This window comes from Mustela nivalis (genome assembly GCF_964662115.1).
Source record: "Mustela nivalis genome assembly, chromosome: 18".
Classification (NCBI taxonomy): domain Eukaryota; kingdom Metazoa; phylum Chordata; class Mammalia; order Carnivora; family Mustelidae; genus Mustela; species Mustela nivalis.
Window position 1 is genome coordinate 3,607,101 of NC_139037.1, and position 24,110 is coordinate 3,631,210.

General features: G+C 56.8%; 2 protein-coding genes across 5 annotated transcripts in view; one reads left to right on the forward strand and one right to left on the reverse strand.

Annotated features, from left to right (window-relative positions):
* Positions 1-625: 625 nt before the first annotated feature.
* On the forward strand, positions 626-13,186 carry CIBAR2 (CBY1 interacting BAR domain containing 2). The gene is made up of 11 exons (XM_082712542.1): positions 626-842; positions 2,412-2,529; positions 3,671-4,401; positions 5,404-5,638; positions 7,264-7,332; positions 7,407-7,508; positions 8,326-8,394; positions 8,431-8,535; positions 10,822-10,935; positions 11,929-12,030; positions 12,832-13,186. Exons 3-11 carry the CDS (start codon positions 4,382-4,384, stop codon positions 12,952-12,954), a joined length of 939 nt encoding a protein of 312 aa, XP_082568668.1. The 5' UTR covers positions 626-842; positions 2,412-2,529; positions 3,671-4,381; the 3' UTR covers positions 12,955-13,186.
* Positions 13,187-17,681: 4,495 nt separating this feature from the next.
* The window catches only part of KIAA0513, a gene marked incomplete at its 3' end in the record, with an annotated part of 63,032 nt that continues 56,603 nt past the window's right edge, over positions 17,682-24,110 (reverse strand). For all 4 annotated transcript variants that reach the window (XM_082712034.1, XM_082712035.1, XM_082712033.1 and 1 more), the window contains one exon: positions 17,682-23,052. In XM_082712034.1, the coding sequence (XP_082568160.1) occupies positions 23,003-23,052 (50 nt within the window). The remainder of the gene's footprint in view (positions 23,053-24,110) is intronic.

Genomic DNA, 24,110 nt, shown 5'->3' on the forward strand with positions numbered 1-24,110 from the left:
GAGAGGGGCCTCACCCAACTCCATCCCCCCTGCCTCTTAGCACGACCCCCAAGATCCATGCACACATCCCCCAAACCAGACTCAGAATCGGAAGAAATGCTGGGGCTTGGCAGGATCACAAAACCACTGCCCATTGTGAGGTCTGCAGAGGCCCCAAACTGAGCCCCCACCCTGAGTCTGTGCATTAGCCTGCTGGCTTTGCACAGTCTGTGAAATGTCAGCACAGTGTAATGTGGCTGCTGGAAAAAAAACAACTAATTCAATCTTTGGCTGCACTGACAATGTCTGAGGCTTGGATCCTGGGAGGGAAGAGCTCCCTGAGCCAGTGAGGTCGGACTCCACGTGGGGACGGGGCCTCCGCGGGCCCTGGTAGGCCCTCTGCCCACCTGGACCTGCCACTTCTGTCCTGCCCTGGGTTACTATAACCAGACACCGAGGAGCCTTCCCAGTATCACCCCGAAGTGACACGATGAGAGCGGATGATTATTATCCCTACTTCACCGAGGCTCAGGGAGGAGTCCTGGCCTGTCCTGGGTCCCAGCCAGGAACCCAGACTTGGCCCCCTAGACAGAAAGTTCCATGAGGCAAGGACCTGTGTGCTCGTGTAGGGCTGTGTCCCTACCAGGAGCCCAGAGCCGGAGTGGAGGGCACCATCAGCAGCACCTGATCCCAGACAAGAGGAGCGACTGAGCCCAGACCAAGGACCAGCTCTGAGCACTCCTCCCAAGTGTACAACGCAATGTTTCAGGAAACATCAGTGACCCCGAATGGAGCAATGTTCTCTAAAACAAGTGGCCCAGAGTATACACACACGTCAGGATCAGGCCAGCTAGAGACAGCAGGTGAGCCCAAAAACGATGTTTGCTTCTTGACCAAAATGACATTATTGGGACAACAAATGTGAATTCTGAACAAAGTCAGGCCATGAGATAATAGGAAAAAAAAACATGTTAGTTTCCTGATTTCGCCATTTGTACTGTGGCTGCACGAGGTCCATCCTGCTCTTAGGAAACACCCGTGAAATGTCTGGGTAAAGGGCCATCGGGTCTGCAGCTGGCTCTCGAGTAGATCAGAGAACACCACCCACACACAGAAAGAGAATGGTAAGACAAAATAAAATCAGTAAAATGTTCCCAACTGGGGAATTCGGGTGAAAGCGTTTTGCATGATTTCTGTACAACTGAAATGATTTCAAAATGAAAAGTTACAAAATAGAAAAGTCAGTATCTACAAGGTTGAGGAGCAGTTCCCAATTTAAGGAGACCGGATAGACTCAGGCAGGAACTGCAACTCCTCTTGAATTAGCAGGAAAGCCAGCACTCAGGGACGCACATGGGATGGTGGGGGACACGGGAATTTTGAGAGTGGGTATTGCGTTTGGGTTAATTTCTTGGGTGTGACAGCCCCATGAGGGCTCATAGGAGAATGTCCTTGCTCTTTGTAGGGTCAGGACAGAAGCCTGCAGACGCTGGGGTCTGGGCAGAGGGTCAGGATGTCTGCCTCCCTTGTAGGGTTCGGCAGAAACATGTTTATCCGAAAGAGAGCCCGAGGCCACGGGCTCTACACACCCCCCGCCCCGTTCCAGCGGCTGTGTTCAATTTTTCTCGAGGATTCAGAGCAGCCTGACCCTGAGAAGGGGGGTGGGGTGGAGAAGCAGCGGGAGGCGGGAGGGGGCACCTGCAGCCCTGCAGCTCCCGGTCCTCCAGCTATTCCCTCTCCGGCCGCAAGAGGTCCCTATGTGGCCCCATGGGAAGGTGGTTTTCATTTTTCGAAGTTCCTTTAAGTTTCTAAGACGTGAACTAAAACGTCGCCCTTTCTCGCTGACAACCACCCCCACAAACTGCTCTTTCTGCCATTGGTGTTAAGGTGGTGCTCCCAGTGCTGGGTTTCCAGGTCCCCCACCACACTGTCCTGTGCCCCAGAGGCCCTCATAAGGGGGTCTCTGCTGCCCTCCTGTGGCCATCACCGACTACAAAGACGCCCTTCCAGGAGGGCAGAAGCCTGCAGACCTTTGTAGCTTCTCTTCACCCTACAAGAGCTGGGGTCTCCAGAGGGACGAAACCAGACCCTCAGAAAGATGAGGGACTTGTTTTAAGGAGTTGGCTCTTGGGATTGTGGGGGCTGGAAAAGCCAAAATCCATCGAGCAGACTGTTGGCCTGGATGCCATGGGCCAGGGCCATGGCCCTGGATATAGTGACAATGAGGAAAGACAAGAGGGAGTGAAGGGAACCGAGCGAGGAAAGGCGCTTGTTTGAAAGTTCCCTGAGGAGGTGAGCAGTAGAAGAGAGGAGGGTTGGGGGAGTCAGCTGGGGGGCATTTCTCCAGGAGGAGGAGAGGCTTGCTGGTGTTGAAGCTGGCAGAAAGAAGTGTAGAGGGACAGGGACACAGAGTGGCATGCTTGTTTGACCAGGGACCAGATCCAGAACCCAGGGCAAAAGCGCCACCTTCATCGTGGACGCCTCTCAACATGGACAAGACACTGCCAGGCTTGCTCAGGACGGAATTCATCAACCAAAGGGATCATCAAGGTATAGGGAACCCGTGTGAAGTCAGAAGACCTGGAGAAAACAGGCAGGCCACAGCCCCCATGGGGAGAGAGGCTGGCCATGTGGGAACACAGCAGCGCTGCAGGGAGGGAGGGGACGGGCAAGGGTCCTGGGGCCACTATACCAAAACAAGTATTAATACAACAGAGGTTTATGCTACAGTCTGGAGGCCAGAGGTCCAAAATCAAGGTGGGGGCAGGGCTGAGCTCCCTCTGAGGGCTCCAAGGGAGGATCCTCCGTGCCTCTTCGAGTTCCTGGTGTTGCCGGCCATCCTTGGCAGCGGCCACGCCCCTCCAGTCTCGGCCCTGTGTCAGACAGCCGTCTCCCTGGGCTTCTGCTTCCTCTTATAAGGACACCAACTGTTGGACTAGAGCTCGTCCCACTCCAGCATGACCCATCTCAGCTGGTTCTATCTGCAAAGACCCTCTTTCCAAATAAGGTCACTTCCGGAGGTGTGTCAGGGGGACATTTTGGGGGAGATGCTATTCAATTCAGCACAGCCCCAAGAATGAAGGGGGCCAAGAACCTGAGAGGGACGGGACCTGGTGTGCAGAGTGGGGGGCCCAGGAGCCTCTGCCCTGCCCAGCATCCTGCAGGGGGGAGCCTAAGGGCACACAGGGCAGAGCGAAGTGTAGGGAGCAGGCAGGCAGCAGCACAGGGCGTGGGGCACCCATGGCGCGCTGTGGGGGAGCCGTCACCACGCTGGGCCGATGTGCACCGAACCGCTGTGGAAGTCTGGCCTTGCCCTGTCCTTTACCATCACACCAGAGACTTCTTTCTGCTAACGGGGACCAGGCAACAAAGTACTGTCACAATCCCATTTTATAGGGAAGGTGACATGCCCAAGGTCCCATAGCAAGGCTGGGTTCTGGGATTTAAACCTGTGTTTAGTAAACTCTCAAGTCCTTGCTTTTATCTATGCTTAAGGGAGAAAAAAAAAAAAAAAAGCTCTCCACTCTGAAAACCTGCCGACGCACCAGGAGGAGCAGACGCAGCCAGGGAATCCCGAGATGAGATGCGGGCCACCAACAGCAGCAGCTGCCAACGCTCGGTGTGTTTGGACCACACCTGCCCCTCCGCGTGCCCTGTCCCTCTCAGTGTTGGCACCTTCGTCCTTCTCTAGGTGAAACGTGCATGCGGTGAAAGGTACACGGCCTTCATTCAGGAAAACATGCACCTTAGTACAGCTTCATCATGAGGTCTGGGAATTCCTTCCGGGTTCTCTCTACTTTCTTACTTTTCTAACAATGAGCAATAACTGTTTTTATAAATAAGGGGGAGAATAACAAGACGATGACTGAAATGTTAAAAAAGTCCCTTTGGGCTGGGGTCCCTGTCCCCTCCATTCAGCTACAAGGCTCCAGGACCCCCCAGATGGACTCTGTGCTTTCCCCTACAGCCCCTCCTGGGGAACCAGGTATCCTAGGACCCTGCCGGCTGCTCCCAGAATTTGGGGGAAGGCTGGGCGTCAGCCCCGCATGGCTGAGCCCCAAGCAAGCTGCCCTAAATCCGATCTGTGCTAGAGAACCCCCACGCTGCCTGGCACTGCAGAACCTCCAACTTCAAACGAAGGATATGGGGGCTCTCTGGGACCCCTCCTCCCAGCCAGTGCGAGGCTGGCAAGGCTGGCCTGGGGAAAGGTTGCCAGGCAACCAGCTGGGGCTCCTCCCAGGGTGGCTGTGGGTGGCCATGTTGCCTGGCAACCAGGTGCCAGTGTCCCTGGAGCCCAGATCGCACAGCTGCGCCCAGCCCCGCCCGCTCCGCCCTGGCTTTCGGGACCCCTGGGGCCCTGGCCTCATTCCCTCGCCTAGGACAGCTGGAGCCTCGGGTCACAATGAGCATTGTTCTCTCCAGGTGAGTGGCCCCGCGCTGGCCTGGGCTGGGAGGGAAGGGGAAGCAGGGTTTGGGGGGTCTGATGCACCAAGAGAGATGGGGCAGCCAGGCCTGCTGGGGCCGGGTGGTGGTAAAGGGTGCCCTCCCTTCCACAGCACCCCACCTCAAGGTCAAGGGAAGCCCAGGAAACCTTCCAGAATCGGGCCTCTGCTTCTCTAGCGTTCATCACCCACAGCTCTGGGGTAGCCAAACTCACAGGATCCACTCCCTCTTTCCCTCATTTGGCTCCACCTGGGAAACCCCTCTCAGTGCCTCCAAGCCCCCCAGACCCTGCGCCCCTGTGGTATCGTCCCTGACGGCACTGCCTCTGGCCAGACCCTGTCAATGTGGCCGCGTAGCCTGCCTGCCCCTCACCTGTATGTTCTGGCGCCTGGTTCCTCTGAGCGTCGCCAACTCGAGGGTCCCTGCCAATCACTCTATGTGCTTCTCTCAAAATGCAGCCCCTGGTAACAGGGAAACCGCGTGCGCCCTGAGGAGAGGCCATATGGGACCTCTCTGGATTTTCCACTTAAAGTGTGCTTCTGTCAACCTAAAACAGGCCCCCTCAAAAAGTTTAAGTTTTCTTTTAAATCTTCAGGCTTTGGAGAAGAGGGAGAATTTCAAAGATCAGCAGTGGGGGAAGGGAGCAGAATCAGGAGTTTGGAGGGAAGGGGCCGTGGCAGCTAGAGGTGGTGGGAAGAGTAACTCATCGGGAAGATCAAAGCCCCCGGAGGGTCCCAGGGAGGTTCAGGCTGGATTTGGAGTCAAACCAGCCTTGGCATTCCCGTCGGCAGTCTGAGCGGCCTCTCTCCACCCTGCTGGTCTGCCACATCCGCCCGGATAGAACCATGTGCATGACTGGGGGAGGGGACCAGACACCTGGCAGGGGCGTGCTCGACAGCTAGATGGGGGGTAATGGAGGGGTGACCCTTGAGTCGCTGTCCCGACCTGCCAGAACAGCCTCTCAGGCCCCGTCCTCCCCAGGGACAGCCAGGTGAGGGTGATGGAGAACACTGTGACCAATGCCGAGAAGTACTTTGGCCAGTTCTGCTCGTTGCTGGCCGCCTACACCCGCAAGACGGCTCGGCTGCGGGACAAGGCTGATCAGCTCGTCAGACAGCTCACCGACTTTGCCAACACCGAGAACCCAGAGATGCGGGCCACCATGAGGAACTTCGCCGAGGACCTGGCCAAGGTGCAGGATTACCGGCAGGCCGAGGTAGGCGGGGTCGCGGGGGAGGACCCCAGTCCCCTGGCTGGGGTCAGGCCTCACAGTGGGAGCCGCACCGCCGGGGCCCCAGCTCAAGGACCTGCCTCTGCCAAAGGCATCCCCAAGGGTGGACACTCACACCACTCTCTCCCTGGGGGTCACGCCACCCTTTATGGGACCCAGAGCCTGGAGGCTTTGTGGCAGTTGGACGAAGACCAGACAAGGCAGGGGGCCCCGGAAGCCAGGCCTGAGGGCTGTAGCTGCGGGCTCCGTGAGTCCCAGGCAGGAGGCACATTCCAGGGCCCAAGACCCTGGCGGGTGAGGGCACGGAGGCAGTAGCGTGTTAGGGGGAGGACTAAAAATACACATCACCTGCCAGCCCAGGAAAGCCTCGTGTGACTGCAGACAAGGTCCAACCAGCTTTTCTTCTGAGTAAGCACCAAGCAGGACACACTGCAGGCCATGCGTCAGGGCCTGCAGGTAGAACCCTCGCTCCCAGCACAGCGGGACAGAAACCACCCCGCGTGCATTGTCTCCAGACAGGGGACCAGACGGCACCGTTGGCTCCACAGGACCTCCGAATTTCACCAGCAGCTGGGTGGCACCTGTGTCACCTCTCTCCCAAGGAAGAGTAAAGCTTCTATCTCTGTCACCAGCAGGTCGGCAGAGCTTGGAGCCAGGCCCCAGAGCAAACTCCCCGGGGAGTCGCATCTTCCTTGATGTTGACGTTTCAAAGAGATGCCTGCCATTCCCAGCTTGTAAACCATCAAGAATCTTATTTAGCTTTCAAAAAGGTTTACATAAGTCCCAAAGGGACAGAGAAAGGGATTTACAGTTGCGGGTTTTCTAAAAGAAAATGCTGTAAGGAAAGCAAGGGGAGAAGTCCCTTTTCCTTTTTGACTCCTGGGAAATTTGTTATTATTTAAGATTTGTGTTCTACTGCAGCAGGGTCATAAACCTTGACAAGGAGGAGGAAGGGGCTTGGTGGCGATTCCAGATCACCTCGCCCATCCGCCGTGCCAAGATTTCTGGGGATCCCCCTGCCACTGGCGCTCAAGGCATCAGCCTCACCTGTGAACTTAGAAATGCAGAATCTTGGGCCACAATGAGGACGTGCTGATTCCGGACCCCTGGGGTGGTGGCCAGCAGTCAGGGTCTTAAGGAGCCCAAGAGAAAGGGATGGGGGGCTCCAAGGTCTGGCATTTAGGCATTGACTCAGGTGTGCGGCATTCCCCTCACAGACCCTGCTCTGCCCTTGGGGCCCGCACACAGCTCAGGAAGCTCTGAATCCGGGCTATTTCATGTTCCAAGTGAGTCTGTCTAGTCCCCTCAGCCAAGTCGTAAGGCAGGCTGGAGAACTGGGATCCCAGTGGCTCCCAGTAGACCCATTTTACAGGTGAGGAAATAAGGCTCGTGAGATGAAAGGTATTACCCGAGCCTTCGGGAGGCAGAGCCCTGAGCGCAGGCAGGTGCTCACAACCCTAAGGGGCAAGGCAGAGTGTGTCTCAGGCTTCCAGGATCCCCACAGGCTCCTGCCATAGAGCACTCTCTAAATGCAGGCTGCAGGCCCCCAGTCTCCACGCACCTCCCGGGTCCTGTCTGCTCTGACTCTCTGCGTGTTCATGCTCCCCCAGGTCGAGAGGCTGGAGACCAAGGTCATCTGCCCCCTGAAGCTCTATGGGGCACATATCAAGCAGACACGGGTAAGCAGGGAGCCCTGCCCGACGGGGTCTGGCCTGCCCAGACATCCAGGAAACAGCTCTCCTCTTTCCTTTAGGCCGAGATCAAGAAATTCAAACAAGTCCAGAAGAACGAGATGAAACAACTGGAAAAGCTGGAGAAACTGAGGCAGAAGTCGCCTTCGGATCGACAAATGATCGTATCCTTCCCTGGGGGTCAGGCCTGAGGCTGTTGGGCCAGGGTGGCCATTGCTCACCACGGTCCTTTGGGTCGGGGCTGCTGGTTGATGTGGCTCCTTGACCAGACCCTTCTCAGTCCCAGGTGAGTGCCCCAGGTCTGCGTGGGAAGGCGGAATCTCATGCAAGGGATGAATGACCTCACAAAACCGCCAGGCGAGCTTGTGCCTGGCTGCTCGGATGCAGGTCAGAGGTGCAGGGCAAGCAGTCGCCGGGAGTCGGGAGACCTGGGCTCTGTCCCCTCGCTCGCACTGTTCAGTAAGCCGGGAAGTCACCCCCTCTGTGCCCCCACCTCCTCATCAGAGCTACTTACTGAATGCTTACTGGATGTGGGCACCTCTAGCCTCATGCCCATCGCCCAGATGAGGAAACTGAGACCAAGAAAGGGGACCTGCTCAAGGTCACACAAGGGAGGCCGGGGTGAACCCAGAACTCCATTCTGAGGGTATCTGACTCTAAAATGCATGTTCTTCATGTGCCTGGCCAGGAGCTGGGTCAGGTGAATTACTTAATTACCTAAAAACATTCCACAGGCAGCAATTATTACTAAAAGCGGAGCACCTGTTACAACAGTTCAGCAGGTGCGGGCTGTATAATTCCTACAGCCCTGCGAAGCACCTGTTATTACTGCCCCCTGCTTACAAGCAAAGGCACGGAGGCTCAGAGAGGTTTAGTGACTTGCCCAGGGTCACCCAGCTAGGAAGCAGGTCTGTCCAAGCAGCGCCTGGCCCTTTCACCATGGTCCTACTTGGCCTTTCCTTCAATGACCAAATTGGCAAGAGATGTCACCAGGCAGGAGAAATGACCCAAGGGAAGAATGAAAATGACCCAGAAGAGTGTCTAAAGGCAGGAACCACCCCATGACCCTTCTGCCTCTGGAGCCAGGCGGAGACCGGTGTGCAGAGGGCCTCAGTGGATGCCAGCCGCATCACCCACCAGCTGGAGGAGGTGATCGACACCTTCCAGAAGCAGAAGCTGAAGGACCTGCAGGTAGTGGGCTTGGCCCTGCATTAGAAGTATTCTGGCCTCACGTCAGAGTGTATGCATACACACGTGTGTGTGTGAACCCATATATATCTGTGTGAGCATGCAAGCACGTGTGTCCATGATGTGTGTGTGAGCACATCTGTGTGTACAGCTGTTCGCCCAGACGGCTTGGAGCCGGGGCTCCCAGGACAGTTTATCTTGGCCTAATCCTGGCTGCAGGGAGAAGGCCCTTCCTCTGAGCACCCAAACCCAGCTCCCCACCAGGAGAATTTGGCAGACATTGTCCCCACAACCCCCTCCAAGCCCACACAAGGACCCACAGCCTTTGCTCTGCCTTCCTCCTCCTCTCTTTGCCCTTCCCCCGAGCAAGCCGAGCAAGCCGCAAGCCGTGGTTCGTGGTTCGGCACAGCAGGGTGGCAGGGGGTTGCCTCCTGCTCCATACCTGCAGTGCAACCCAGGCTCCTGGGCCCAGAGCCCCAGCTGGTCACAGAGACCCCTGCACCCATTCTCAACAACCCCACCCCCAAGTTGCAGCCCCAGGGATCTCACCAAAGGCAGCTGCAATCTGTCACTCCTGGGTTAAATGCGCTCCTACGACCTCCCTTACTCGAGGGATAAAGGTAGAAATCCTCCCCAAGTCTCCGGAAGCCCCAGCCCAGCCTTATCTGGGACACATCAATCCAAGCTCAAGTGTACTAAACCCCAACACACCTCAGTGCCTTTGCACAGGCTGTGCCCTCTGCTAGGAAGGCTTTGCCTACACTCTGCATCAAGTTAACACCTCATCTTCAGGGAAACTCACCTGGACCCCCAGGCCAGTCCAGCCCTGAAGTTAGTTCATGGCTCTGCTCCCTCCAGGGACAGCGATCTCAGGGGGATGGGTTAATTGTATCTTTAATTCACTCATTAATCAAGCAAACGTTGAATACACACCTACAATGTGTCAGGCACCATGCCAGAAAGCAAGGCCCCTGTCCTCAGGGAGGGGACACCTTGGAGAAGACCTATGACACATGCTAATCATTACGGAGTGAAGGAGGGGGCTGCACCTTGCTGTTCCAAGCCTGCCCCCCGTACTGCACCTGTGCCATGGGGCACGCACACGTGGGGCATGATGTGGAGCCTGCCTGCCTTGTCCGCTGCTGGGTCCCCGCACCGGGTCCAGGGCCTGGCATTTTGAGTACTCAGTCAGTTTTTGGGAAATGAATGCACAAGAACAGAACCTGGGGTGATGAGCGTTCTGCCATCCCTGCTGCAGGCGGGACCTAAATTTCCAACTGGCCATTATTAAGCACTTGATGTTTATGTGGCCTGAAAGCAGGGTTCTGTGGAGCACCAGCAAGAGTTTGTTTGGGAGGAGACTTGAGATTTGGCTTCCGCAGTTAGGGGCCAGTGGACACATGCAGCATCCTCTAAACTCAGGGGACTAAGTTTGAAAGGGGTGCTTATCTAAGCCCCAAGAGAGCCCTCCCAGTTCTGAGAGAGCAGGAACTCAGAACTGGAGATAATGATCATCACCGCATCAGGTCTAAGTCCCATGTCTAATAAAATGATCATAGTCACAAAGTGCTCGGGTTCCTGTGAAAGCAGGTAAGGATGCTTTTGCGCAGGGGTTCGCGGAGCTGAGCGGGCAGCAGGAATCCCCTGAAGGGCTGAAAACGCAGATGCCCCCACGATGGGCCCCCTGTGGAGTCCATTCTGTGGGGCTGCGTGGGACTACGTCCTGCCAGGGCCCAGAGTCAAGCAGGAGCCTCTGCAAAGGCCTGGCATGCAGGAGGGGCGCTCGCTGGAGCCAGCCATGCGGGAGGGGCTCTGTCAGAGCTTGCTGAGCTGAGCAGAACCATGTGATCGAGAGGAGCCCATATTACATCTGGATGAGCTGGCCTGTCTGGTGGTGAGGCGCCTCCAGGAAGATCCACTCCTAGCCCACGGGTGACAGAGGCCAGAGGTATCATAGCTGTCCCCTTGCAAACACCGTCCCTCAGTGTCAGAGAAGCAAAGGCCGTGCAGAGGAGCCCAGCTGAGAGAGCAGAGCACAGGATGCCCCCCAGGAAGCCTTCACCAGAACACAAGCCCTCTGCGTTTCCAGAACAACTCCCGTGCGAGGCGGCTTCTGAACGGGAATGTATAGTCCGTTCAAACAAAATAAATTGAAAGGAACATGGGGCTAGGACCTGTCCCCGTGAGAACAACTAACAGCCCCCACCCCGATTTGTCCACATTCATGATGACCCCAGGACTCCCCTTAGGACGGTGCTGCTTATGCGATCCAGGCTTCTCTCCCCACAGAAAATTTTTTCAGACTTTGTCACCATCGAGATGGTCTTCCACGCCAAAGCGGTGGAGGTGTATTCCAGTGCCTTCCAGATCCTGGAGAGCTACGACCTGGAGAGAGATCTGGAGGTATACCCGGCACGTGCCCCACGTTCTACTTGACGATGTGGGACTCAATTTGATTTTAGGTATCTTGATAGAAACCATTTTTATTGGCAACATTTTGCCATGGTGATTATTTTGAAGACTCATTCTGATAAATTCTTGTAATTATCTGCCTCTGGGTGCCACAACTAGAGGTGGGGTGATTTTTTCCCAAGTCTGTCATTTAGGAATCAAGTTCAGCATCCCTTGGGTGTTTAAAAACAAGCAGAGAAGTCAACAGGGACAAAGAGCATCCCCGGCCAATGATGGCTACACTCTGATGGGGACGAACTGCTTATCATCCCACCCGATCTGATGAGTACCTAGCACGCGCTCATTTAGCTACGACCAACCACGCCAGTCCCAGAGCCCTCAAACAGCTATCGCCCGCTGGAATTCTCTTTCGTGGTTCCGGGGCCGGTGGGCTCAGCTGGGTGCTCTTGCGCAGGTCTTTCCTGGGTCTCCAGCTGGTCGGTGGCTGGGGCTAGAGTCGCGCTGAAGGCTCCCTCTCCCGTATCTGGTAGATGATGGCTGTGATCTGTGTACAGGACAGGCCTCTAGGTTTGCAGAGTTCAGGGCAAGATGAAAATGCGGGCCTGTCACTCAGTGATTAGTAAGAACTTCGAGACTGACAGCAGGGTATTAGACCAAACACAGGGCACATCCAAGCTCGGGGTCCTCGGCCACTTACTCTAGGAGCCACACATCCACATGGCCCCACCTGCCTGGGTCCACAGGGGTCCACAGCCCAAATGCGCCTCCCCGAGGCGCCTCCAGCTGGCGTGGGCTTCCTCACAGCCCGACAGCTGGTCTAAAGCAAGCATCCTGGGGCGCCTGGGTGGCTCAGTGGGTTAAGTGTCTGACCCTTGGTTTCTGCTCAGGTCACCTTCTTCCCTCCCCTCCCTCCGCCACTCCCCTCCCCGGGTCCGTCCTTCCTTCCCTGACTGGAAACGGCCCATGCCGGTCTCTCCTGGGCAGGATTTTAGAACGAAGATGCATGGGGTTTACGGACGCTATGATGCTCGGCCATTCAAGGATACCACGCCCTCCCCAGCTGTCCCGTGGGCTCTCACTGGCCAGGTGAGCACTGAGCGTGGGAGAGTGAATCCTGTGGCGGGGAGAGGCCATCTGAGGACAGGGATTCGCACGAGGTCCTGAAGAGGAGTCACGGCTTCAGGAGTGGGGAGACCAGCCCCAGGGTCTGACCTGGACGGGCTGGGAAGTGGAATCAGTAACACACACCACCAGGCAGTGCAGCCACCATGTGTCCTGAGCGCCCCCTAGAGGCAGCCTGAAGTGTGTCCACTTGAGAAGCAAGGGCTCCAGCCAGGTCACTCCTGTTTCCCAGCCCCCGGGGCCCGTGGGTTTCAGAAGTCTGAATTTCTCAGATTTTCAGAGAGTCATACAGTACATATACTCCACGTTCTCCTACAAGCTCAGCAAAGCACATTTCTATTTCCGCAGGAAGACCTCTGAGTTCTCAACCAAGTAAGACAGAGACTCTAAGCGGCCTCATGCCAGTCAGGGGAGGTTCAGTCACTCAGTGAGTTGGGGGGCCAGGGGAGCCTCACCCCACAGTGGAGGGGGCAGGCTTCCCGAATAATTCTCTCTAAAGACGGTGAACAAAGTATAACCCCCAGCGAGGATTTGGGTCCAAATCCACAGCTCCCAAGCTGTGTGACCTTAAGAAAGTGCCTTAACCTTTCTGTGCCTCAGATTCCTTTCCTGCAAAGTAAGGCTAATAGCAGGAACCCCCCCCCCCCATAGGGTTGTGGTGAGTACAAGGCACACAGAGCTCCAGGGAGCTCTTAGAAAGTGCTCGATCCTTGTCGCTGCCCTTAGTACTGATCTGTTGCTGTGCTGATGACTATTACCATTCAGAGCACTCAGACCACCATACGGAGCCAGAGGAGAGACGAGGAGGAGGAGGAGAGCACGGAACACTCTGCTGAGGAGGACCCCGTGGAGGACCTCAGGGGACAGGGGCGGGCACCCCAGCAATAGGACCACAGCTCCCCTGTCAGACAGCACTCCTCCGGGTGCTCAGGGCTGAAGTGGGCTGGAGGCTCTGCTGGGTCCTTGCCCTGGGTGAGTCCCGTGTCCTCTGAGTCTCTGTTTCCTCATCTGTGCAACAGGGACACTCGCTCACCTGACAAGTCACTCTAGGGATCCACGGGCCTAGCCTCTGTGATACACCACTGGTGCTCAATAAATGCAGGGTGCATCTTAACCTGAATCGTGCTGGGTCTCACTTTCTACCTTATGGCCTGGGGACTCATTTTTGAGCCCATGCTGATTCTGAGAACAGGGTAGATTCATCTTCCAGGGATGCTTGAACAAAGCACTGTGAACTCAGGGCTCAAACAGCAGGAAGTTTCTCTCTCATGGCTCTGGGGGCCTGACTTCTGAGTTCAAGATACCGGCAGACTGGGCGGCTGCTGAGGCCGTAGGGAGCAGGTGCTCTGGGCCACTCCCCTAGCCTTCGGAGCCTACTGGCCATCTTTGGCCTCCCTTGGCTTAGATCTCTGTCTTCATGCTCACACGGCATCCTCCCCGTGCGTGTGTCTGGGTCCAAATTCCCTCTCTTTATAAAGACACCAGCCTTATTGGAATAATAGACCCAGGGTGACCTCATCCTAACTAATTATATCTACAAAGACTCTATTTCCAAATAAGGCCACATTGTGAGGCAACGGGAGATAGGATTTCAACATAGGAGTTGTGAGGGGGACATGAGTCACCCCTAAGACATGGCCATGATATTCAGGGATAATCCTGGGACCAGGGCCACATCGCAGAAGTTTAGGGAGGTGGAGGGTTGACAAAGGTGAAGGAAGGAGGTGAGGACCATGATTTTCTTAACAAAGTGGGGAACACAAAGCCTTCGTGGGATCATTGCGGGACGAACAGCGCCAAATCCTGCTCCATGGCACCTCCTCAGGGAAGCCCACCCTGATTCTACCAGGGAGAACACTCATTCCAAAAATAACTGAAACGTTCTATACTTTCTATATAATAGATAATAGGTAAAAACAATGTGTAGATTATATCTTACACGGAGTCACATTTTATACCATATACCGTATCTCATACTTTTATATGCCTATGTACACACACACACGTACATCTTCCTCAACCTCAGCTGTGTCCAAACCCCAGACGGCCTTGCTTATTCCCCTGGCGCGCTGGAGGTGGGGGGGGGGGGGCGCACCTGGTACACAGTAGGCGCTCATCCCTTCTGGCTCTGACCCCAGTGCCCCCAACGGATTGACGGTTCCTAATTCCAGGGCTGGACTCGGCCAGAGCCTTCCTTGCCACCATCTGTGTGGATGGTCACTTGGGAAGCGGCAGGAAAGTTCAGAGCTTCTCTCTTTTGGGGCCCCAGAGGCGGAGTGGGGGTGGAGGGGCTGGAAGGAGCATGACGGGGGGCTCTCTGCACCACTGGACTTGGATGCCCGCCCCCGCCCCGCCCCGGTACGTTTGGCTTCTTCTCCCCTCCTCACGGAAGGGGAGCGCACCCACCGCGTGCCAGGGCAACTTCTGCAGGTGTCCGCGTGCAGCGAGAACGCACGGGCCCGGCCACCGGCGGGACGGACTGGCCTGGTGCGTGGGAGCCTCGTCCAGGCACAGCGAGACCGGGAGCCGCTGCTGCAGGGCATGGGGCTGCGGGGCGCAGGAGCGCGGCGGGCAGTGCTCCGACGGTTCAACGGGAAACCCTACTCGGGGAAGGCACTGGCGTCCTGATTCAGGCGTGGAGGGACAGGCCTGCACCCTGCAAACGGCCGGGCCGGCCAAGGACGCGGCGGACGGTGCCCACGGGCTGGAGGAATCCACACCACCAGCGTCTACGCTACCCACCTCGGCCGGACTCAGGGTGGCCCCCAGCGAAGTCCAAGGCAGCTTCCAGGGACACAACTTACAACCCAACGGCCATGGAGCCCGAGGAGCCCCCCGGCCCAAGCAGAGGGCGGAGACCCACGGGCTGGAGCCTCCTGCTCCCGCGCGAACCGCACGCCCGTCCGCAGCCACCAGAGCGCACAGCCCTCGCGGCAGGCCGAGGCCCCCGGGGACCCAAGAGACACGGAGCCGCGCGCACGGCCCATCGCCACAGCCACGCGGGACGCGCACTCCCGCCGCCGCCGCCACCGAACGAGCCCGCGGGCTCCGCACCCGGCGCGTCCCCGCGCAGCCAAGCCACGTGCCAGGCGGCCCGACTGCGCATGCGCGGGATGCTGCCCGCCCCTCCCCGCCCCAAGAGTCCTCCCCTCCCCCACCCCCGCGTCCTCCCCTCCTCCCCACCGCGTCCTCCCCTCTTCCTCCAGTGTCCTCCCCTCCTCCTCCCACGCCCTCGCCTGCTTCTCCTCGCGCGTCCTCCTCCCCTCACCTTCTCCTCCTGCGCCCCCGCCTTCTCCCTCCGCGTCCTCGCCGCCTCAGCGTCCTCACCATCTCCCGTCAGCCGGCACGTGGAGACAGTGTGGGGCGGGAACACGCATGCGCCCTGCAGGGCTGCAGGGGAGGCTCGGCTGCCCCCTGCCGGCCCTCCGGGGCAGTGCAGGACGCCCCGCCACAGCGCCCTGTCCGTCAGGCCTGCGGATTCCCGCAGGTGTTGAAATTCAAGCCGAACGGACCCGAAGACCCCATGCCTTATCCAAAGACGGTTAAGGGACAATTACTTGGAAGCCGTAGAGAAGGGCATGAGTGCAGCTACGACTTCACAACGTACACCAAAATTCATTCCAAACTGCCCACTGCTCCTTTTCGAATGCACATCGTAACCGTTCTAGAATAAATACACAAGACAGTCTGCGGGACCTGGGGTCTGGTGACAAGTCCTAATACAAAACACCAAAAGAGGGGCGCCTGGGTGGCTCAGTGGGTTAAGGCCTCTGCCTTCGGCTCAGGTCATGGTTCCAGGGTCCTGGGATCGAGCCCCACATCGGGCTCTCTGCTTGGCGGGGAACCTGCTTCCTTCTCTCTCTCTCTCTCTCTCTCTCTCTGCCTACCTGTGATCTCTGTCAAACACATAAATAAAAAAATCTTTAAAAAAAAAAAACACCAAAAGACCCCACCCACCCACCCACACACACATCGGTCATGTGTACGTTGTAAAATGAAGCCTCCCACTCCTTGGAAGACCTTGTTCAGGGAACCAGAAGACGAGCCACAGACGGGGAGAAAATATTTGCAAAATCCATGTCGACAAAGGATTTGTATTCAAAATATGCAAAGAACTCCCACCACTCCACAGTAAGGAGACAGCCCACCCCATCCAAAGCAGGTACAGGACTAAACAGGCACCTCGGCAGAGAAGACAGGGGTCAAGCGCAATACCAGCCGAGAGAGGCCCACATCGCACATTAGAGAATCAGGGGTTAGAACAGCCACGAGCTAGCATGTCTCCCTTTCAGAACGCTGAACGCCGAAACAATGATATGGACATGACCCGTCGCGGGAGGGTAAGGCACAGGGATGCTTCTGTTAAAATACAAAATTCAGCCAAATAAATTAGAGGATCTGGTTGGCTTTATTAAGTGGCTCATAAATTAGGCAGCAGCATCCCCTCCAGGAAACAGAGGGGCGACCCCTCAGGGCTTCCATGAAGTTAGGGGAAAGAAAGGTTACAAACCACAGGGAACACCATGTGAAAGCCTCCCTGCTTAAATTTTATATTTAGTTTTGTGAATCTTGAATAAGAGGCTTTAAATTTCTTCCTACAAAACTGACACAGACAAGTCCAGTCTTTTTTTTTTTTTCTGTTTTTCATAGGTTAGCCTCCTGCAGGCACAGCTCCCTGGTTTATGTCGTGGGGATAATGAAGACAAGAGCAGCAGTGAGAAGCCATCTGTGCTTTGTGAATACCACGTTTGGTTCTCATAGGACCACGTGGGATAGGCGCTATGTTCCTTCCCATTTTACAGATGTAGACACCGGGGCTCAAAGAACCATCTGGTAGTTGGTAGGGAGGTAGAATGGGGCTTGGCCTCTCTCCTGGGGCTACCCTGCCCTACCCTGTGGTCTTCTGTGTCTCTGTTGCCCTAAGGGGATCCTTCCCCTTCTGGATAGTTGCCTCTGAATCCCACCCTTGTTCTCTCACTGCTGGAGTACCCTCCACCCCCACCCCGAGCACAAGAGGAAGAGTCAGAGGGGACAGCCTGGGCTTGGGAGCACCCACCACCCAGGTCAACCCTCTATGTTCAGCTAACAGGGGAGTGGTGTTCTCCAGACTGGGTGGGGGACCTGGGGACATGGAGGTCAGGCCCTCACTCCAGGGAGCACACCCCGTCTTGCCCTTGAGCCCTCCTCGGGCTGAGGACCCTTCCCCCAGGCCCTTCACGACTCCCCAGATTCATCTCCCTCATCCGTTTAGGCCAGAGATTTAGAACGTGGCTACGGACTTCTTACAATCCGAAAAAGAGAAAAGCCCCAACATTTCACAAAACACATCTGTCCAACCACACAGGGAAGGACTGATAAAGGCACCCCGCTCCTGCCAGGTAGGAGATGCCACCAACAGTCCCCACCCCAAGCCCCCAAAACACAGGAGGGGGGCAGCTGGGGTTCAGAGGATCAGGATTCCAGCCAGAAGGGGTATCGGGCATCCTGCAGGCCCGGACTGAGGTCCCGTCCACGGTCACCACTACGCCAGCACAGACCCCCCTTTCACGCCCCTGAGAAGATCGCCAATTCTCCAAGACCACTGATAGGTGAAAACAAAAATTAAACAGAACAGCTTTTTTTTTTTTTAAGATAATTTATTTAAGTTTCCACCTTCTGACAACCTGAGGTGCAATATAGAGACATAGATTTTTTTTCACAGGAAACAGTTTTGATTTTAGCACTGTTCTGAGATCTGCCACCTTGAAACTTCCTCAGCCTTAAAATACTGTTTGCAGGACGTCATCTGGTGGGACACGGGATTGCATAAGGGGCACACCAACACCTGCACCACGGAACCCTACTTTGGGGCTACTAAAGGCAAGGTCTGGGTGAGGCAACAGCAAATGTGGGGTCCAAGACCGGCTGGCTGAAGGAGAGAACGCATTAATGCAGGCGTGTACACCATCCCCGAGGGCCCCAGCAGAGGCCGTGGTTGTAACAAAGGCAGCAGACAGGCCTTGTTCTAACACATTAACATATTTGAAGGGGATCTATGTCTAATGTCTGAATTTCTAGCATTTCCTGATGTTCAAAGGTTTGGCTTGTCTTCTTTAAGATGCCTTAAGGAAGGGACAGACCCAGGCTCGCTCATGACCTTGCAGAGGAAGCTAACCCACGCTGTCTCTGGCACAGGGGAGGTCAGGACCACACCTGTGTCAGCGCTGGGGGACAACACCTGCAGCGCCTTCTTCCCGTTTTCACAAGCACACGTCCAGGACCAAGGAGGGAACAGGTACAGCCCCCCCACCCCGATTCTAGGACTGACCCATGGCTCAAGGGGGATTTACCAACAGGCAGTCTCTTTAGCTAAAGTGCAGACCTCTTTGGGGGCAGCTCAGGGGGGCTCCAGGTGGCGGTGGGCTCTGCTCAGACTCCATCTTGTCAAAGCCTTGGGAGTCTGGGGCTTATGAGGATCTGGGATCCCCTCCATCTTCAGACACCCCGTGGCAGGCGTGTGTGGAAGAGACAGGAAGATGGGCAAACCCAGACCTACTGATGCTTTTCTAGAAATGATAAGTTTATCTGTTTCCATTAGTAACCAAGAGCCCTGCACTGAGAACACTTCCCCAGTTGAATCTGAGGGACATGGGAGTTGATTGGACACAGCTGGGGTGGGGCTCCATTCCTGAGCTCTGGTGGACTCGGGGAGCACAGGCCAGTGCCTTGGGAACAGAGCACCCCGGCTCCCACGAGACCCTTCCATCCCTCCCCAAAGAGCATGAGACTCTCTGCCCCAGGGACAGCAAGGAACACCAATGAGGTCCCACCAGAGCCTGCCATGGAGGATGGTCTTAGCATCGAGCATATCTGCTGAAGGGGAATAATCTGAAAATGACCCATGCATTTGTTATCTGGTCAGTCAGCACGCCCCTATTCCCAGCTCCACGGCGACAAGGACGCAGGACACCGGTGGCCTGTGTGGCTTTGCCTGGGCTCTGAACGTTGCACGTTGCTCAGCTAAGGGTGCTTCCAGCCCACCCAGTTCCCTTTTTGGTGAAACTCATCCCCGAGGGTCATAAGGAATAAATGACTTCTAGGGAAGCTAGGGGAAGGCAGCAGAGACATGAGAGCGAGGGGGTTGGGGGCTGGGAGGCACGAGGGACCCCCACCCGGCAGCTGATCCTTGACTAAAGACGGGGAGAGGAGAGAGCAGCCTGGCCTGGTCTGAGTGCTGTAACCCCCTCTCGGCAGGCTGGGGCCGGGCCTCCCTGCCCTGGACAGACCGTCCTTCCCAAGCTTCCTCACTGTTCCAGGAAAAGGGCTCGCCCCCAGCCTCCACCCCGCTGCCAGGAGTCTGCAGTTTTAGGTCATCTGGTAATAACCCTGACGGGCCCACCCGTCAATCAACAGTGAGGCTGCTGAAGAGTGCCGGAGGGTCCGGCCTGCAGCTCGCGGCCCGGACAGGCAGTCACGGGCCAACCTGCCCCCGGGTGGCATCTTGGCTCACCCGAACATCCCAGACTTTAATCTGGGTACAGAACTCAGGAAATGGGACTCCTTCTGGTCCTCCTTTTGGTAACGTAAGAACTTAGCAAACCTTCCCCTTTTTTTTGGCAACAGGAAACCATAGTTCACTCCATGTTACAGTACAAGTAACTTAGGGTATCACAATCCAGTTCTCCTACCTTTGGTTCAACACACATGCTCACACACAAGGCAGATGCAATCCAAATTATTAACGTGCCCACCCCCCACCTACCGATATTGCTAAAATGAAAACAACGGGCTAAACACATACAGGGCCGCATCTTGGGGTACCTGCGTGGTTCAGTCAATTAAGCATCTGACTCCTGATTTTGGGTCAGGTGATGATCTCAAGGTTGTGAGACAGAGCCCCGCCTCAGGCTCTGCACTGGGCGTGGGGTCCGCCTGGGATTCTCTCTCTCCCTCAGTGCCTGGCCCACCTTCAAAAGCTGCAACTCAACATCATCCTGTTTGCCAAGCAGGGAACTTTTTGAGAGGATTGGCTGTCCAGGCTCACTGTGAAGTGCACAGCCCTGGCGGACAGCCAGCAGAAAGTCTGAACCACCCGTGATGAGGGGCAAGACTTCAGAGCTCCTGGCTTTGGACACTCCACCTGCCGGGACGGGAAGCTCTCTTCTAGGATACGATCTGACCCTTCCTGCATTGAGTCGACGGTTCCTGAGTTTACAGGAAGGGCTCGCAGAGCTCTCATACCAACATGTCCTTGTGTGTGCAGCAGACGGAGACTTCTGCACGCTCTGGACCTCTGAGAGTGTCCCCTGTCAGTCTGCTCTGGCCGGGCCCTCGAGGGGAGAGACGAGGTCACAGGGACCCAGGGCATCTCAGCAGGGCCAGCTGCCAGCCTTCTTTCCAGGGACCGGACTCCTCCAAGTGACAGTGGCCAGAGGCATGGAGGAGGGCCCAGGTCTCGGCACGGTCTGAGCCAACTGGGCAGCTCAACCCCACTCTGCCAGCCACATCCAGAAGAACAAGCAATGGGAGGGGAGAAAACCCCAAGCGGTCCTTGCTTCCACCTTCAAATGCTATTTCAGGAGGCCTACAGGGGGGAGTCAACCTCTCAAGATCATTTTCGAAGTTAAAGTGCTTGGAAAAGCCCAAAGAAATCAAAGGGGCGTTTCCTTCCAAAGGCCCAGGAGTCCTGCTGGCTCCGCCCCGGGGTGGGTGGGCGGGGAGGGCAGCGCCTTGCTCCCGGGCACTCTGGAGAGAGCCTCAGAACCCACTCCACTCCCTCCAGAAACCAGAATCAGACTTTTATACAAAACTCTTATATATACATGGGTAAGTCTTTGGGGCACCTTACGAAAAAGTTGTAACGCATTTCAACTAACTACTGAGATGAGACTAATAAAGCCAAAGTCGTCGAGCATCAAGGGAGAGCCTTGCGGGGACTCGGACAGACCCCCTCCCCCATGCAGCCCTGATTCTATGGGGGGGGGGGACACAACGGATTCAGGGGTCACGGTTGAGTGTTTCAGGAGGGGACGCATTATTGGACAGAAGCATTGGAGGAGGGGCCTACATACCCCTTAATTTGACCTTATGTGTCTGAAATGCCATCGGTAGAGACATGCACGGTCCCTGGGCTCAACACTGGCCCAGGGTGGGGTGGAGGGACCTCCGGTCTGTGGGACCTGCCCCAGCAACACAGCTGTGCATTGTGTGGTGACCTCACCAGACAGGCTGACCTCTCTCTCTCTCCCTCTCTCTCTCCCTCTTTCTCTCCCTCTCTCTCTCTCTCACACACACACACACACTCACACAAACGATACCGTTATAAAAATAAGCGGAGTTTCAGGATCCAGCCTTCGGACACCAGCCCAGTCCCATCACACCAAGCTTCATGTCGCCTCTCCTGTGCTCACCGAGACATGCGGCTACAGCTCCGTCACTGCCTGCTCGTCTCTGGAATGTTCCAGGGAGGCATCCCACGACGGAAAGCATTCCAGCACTGGCCGGGTCAGTGGCCAGCAGGCATGGTTTTGCTGTTCTCCAGGGCAGACCGTGATGTAATGACTGGGAGGTGGGGAGGCAGAGAGGGAAACAGGAGGGGGATGTGGGGAAAGGAGCGCGCCCACGGGCCTACTGTCAAGGTCAGTGCCCAAGTGCAAGGGGCAGAGGCAGAGGGAAGCGGACGGACGGGAAGTATTCATGCCAGAGGAGCCACATGCTGGCTGCTTGTGGTCACACGTCCGTCCCCTCGGGCTGGCATAGACCCCAAGAGAAAAGCCAGCGTTCCCGGCACCAGAAGCGGGACGAGGGGGTATCTGCCGAGTGTGCAGGAAAGCGGTCAGCCCGTGAGGGACGAAGGGGCAGAGGTGCCTTCCCATGGCTGCTGGGGGGCGGGGTCCCCAGGCCTCATGGCCACTCCACACACCAGCCACTGCCCCCAGAAGCCGCCTCTGCCCGGCTGTCCGTGACATGGATACAGATTTTTCCGTCTTCCTTGAAATACCGAAGAGCAAGGGCGGTTGTTCTGCAGCCACTGGAGAGACTTCTCTCATCGGTGCCTCGTGTTGGGGCAGACGGCCCGCGCTCCCCGCAGGATGGACGTGGGGAACTCTGTCTGCATCACAAGGAAGCCGCGCAGACAGTGCATTGCAGGTGCCCTGACACCGCCCCCGCCCCGGGGCTGGTGTGATTCGCAAGCGACCACGCAGATCTCACGAGGACTCCAGGACGCTCACACCCCTTGCTGGGCCTTCTGCGGCCGGGAAGGAGGTCCTCGGCACCAGGCTCTCTCCTTCCCTAAAATAGCCAAGTGTCTCTTTCCTCTTAGCAGTTCCTAGGACTCCGGTTCCTGTCACACGGTGGGCAGCTGGCACAGAGCCCGCAGGAGCCATGGACCGACCCGGCCTGCCCAGGGAGGTCCATTGCCCCCTCCACAAGGCCGTGGCTCAGCAGGAGCCCCGACTGGGGGAGCACCCCCACTCCATCCCGCTGCTGAACAAGAGGGTCCCGGACTGTCGCCCACGTCACTGGCGCATGCCAGCTCCTGATACCCCCATCTGCATTCCCCCGTGCACCTCCCACCCCCCCTCTCCTGCAGGCGGCTGCAGCAGGCACTGCCCTGGGCCCACCTCGGCCCTGGCATCCTTCCTCCTCCTCCTGCTTGGTCCTGTGTCGTGGCCCTGACACCCAGGAGCAGGGGCAATCACCTTGGTTTTAGCCGTGTAATCCCAGAGACCCTTTGGCACGCGGATGGGGGGAGCAGACAAGGCAGAAGGGAGGTGGGGAGACGGGCAACCAGATTCTTCTAACCGCTAGTTCTAGGGCAGCGTGGAGGGGCTCTGGGTGCTTCCGAGGTCATGCAGGGTCATCAGGTAGGGTGACAGCCAGTCGCTGGCCCAGAAGAGGGGTGTGCACCCTCGGTCCTCCTGGAGGGTGCTCCGGGCGACCTCCCGTGGCCTGCCTACTCGATGGCCATCTGCTCAATGTGGTCACTCAGCAGCTTGTACTGCTCTGGAAAAGAAAACATCGTTAATTCTTGGAAGAAAGATGTCCACACTGACAGGCAGACCCTGCTCTTGGCATGTGGGCAGTAGCAAAGCATGAATGGCAGCGTCATCAGGAACACCGAGCCGTGAGCCGCCAGCATGCTGCCCGCCTGGCCCCTGGGACTGGGCTCCCCGGAAATGAGACACGTGTTTTTAAGGAAAGAACCTCAAGCCTAGGGAAGGCTCCGTGCCGGTGGACGAACCGTGCCAAGGGAACCAGGCCTGAGTCCTACAGGGATGGAGGGCCGCGGGGCAGGCCAGGAGACAGTGTCTTGCCCCGTGCTGTGGGGCTGATGGACGCGTTCTGTGATTTTCCAGGGGGGCACCGGGCACTCTCCTAACTCCTGAGGCCACTCCTCTGTGGCCCCTCTTAATTTGGTGCAGGATGGAGGATTTTAAAAAATAATTTATTTGAGAGAGAGAAAATGCAAGCAGTGGCAGGGCAGGGAAAATCCCAAGCCGACTCCCTGCTTTTTTTTTTTGTTAAAGACCACTGTGTCCATCCAAATGTGTATTTAAGCGGAAGCCTTTTTAGACCATGAGGAAAGCTGTTTTGTAGCAGGTGCGATGCTACACAAACACCAGCTCTAACCGAGTGGGGGGGATATGTAACCTATCCTCTCTTGCTAGAGAAGGCACGGCTCCTACACCCACCACGGCAGTGTGGTTCAAGAAACAAAGCAGGCCATTTAGAAGCAAGGGCAACTGATGGTCAGAGCTTCAAGTTCAGAGTCTGAGCGCCCAGTCCCATCTTCGCCTTTGGCCCCGTTTGGAAACACGGGGGAGGCGAGGCTCCCCAACCCCAGCGTGCCACACCCCACCCCGGCAAATGCTGCCTAGCAGGAAAGGCCTTTCAATGCGACGGGAAGTGTCCTGGGCATGTAGGGAGATGGGAAGAGCGGAGCCGTGAGTCTGCCGACAGTTCAGCATCACGTTTCTAATGAAAACTCTGGCAATCCTTGGGGTGGGGTGGGGTGGGGTGGGGTGGGGCAGAGCACTGGTTCCCCAGCCCGAGCCCTGGCC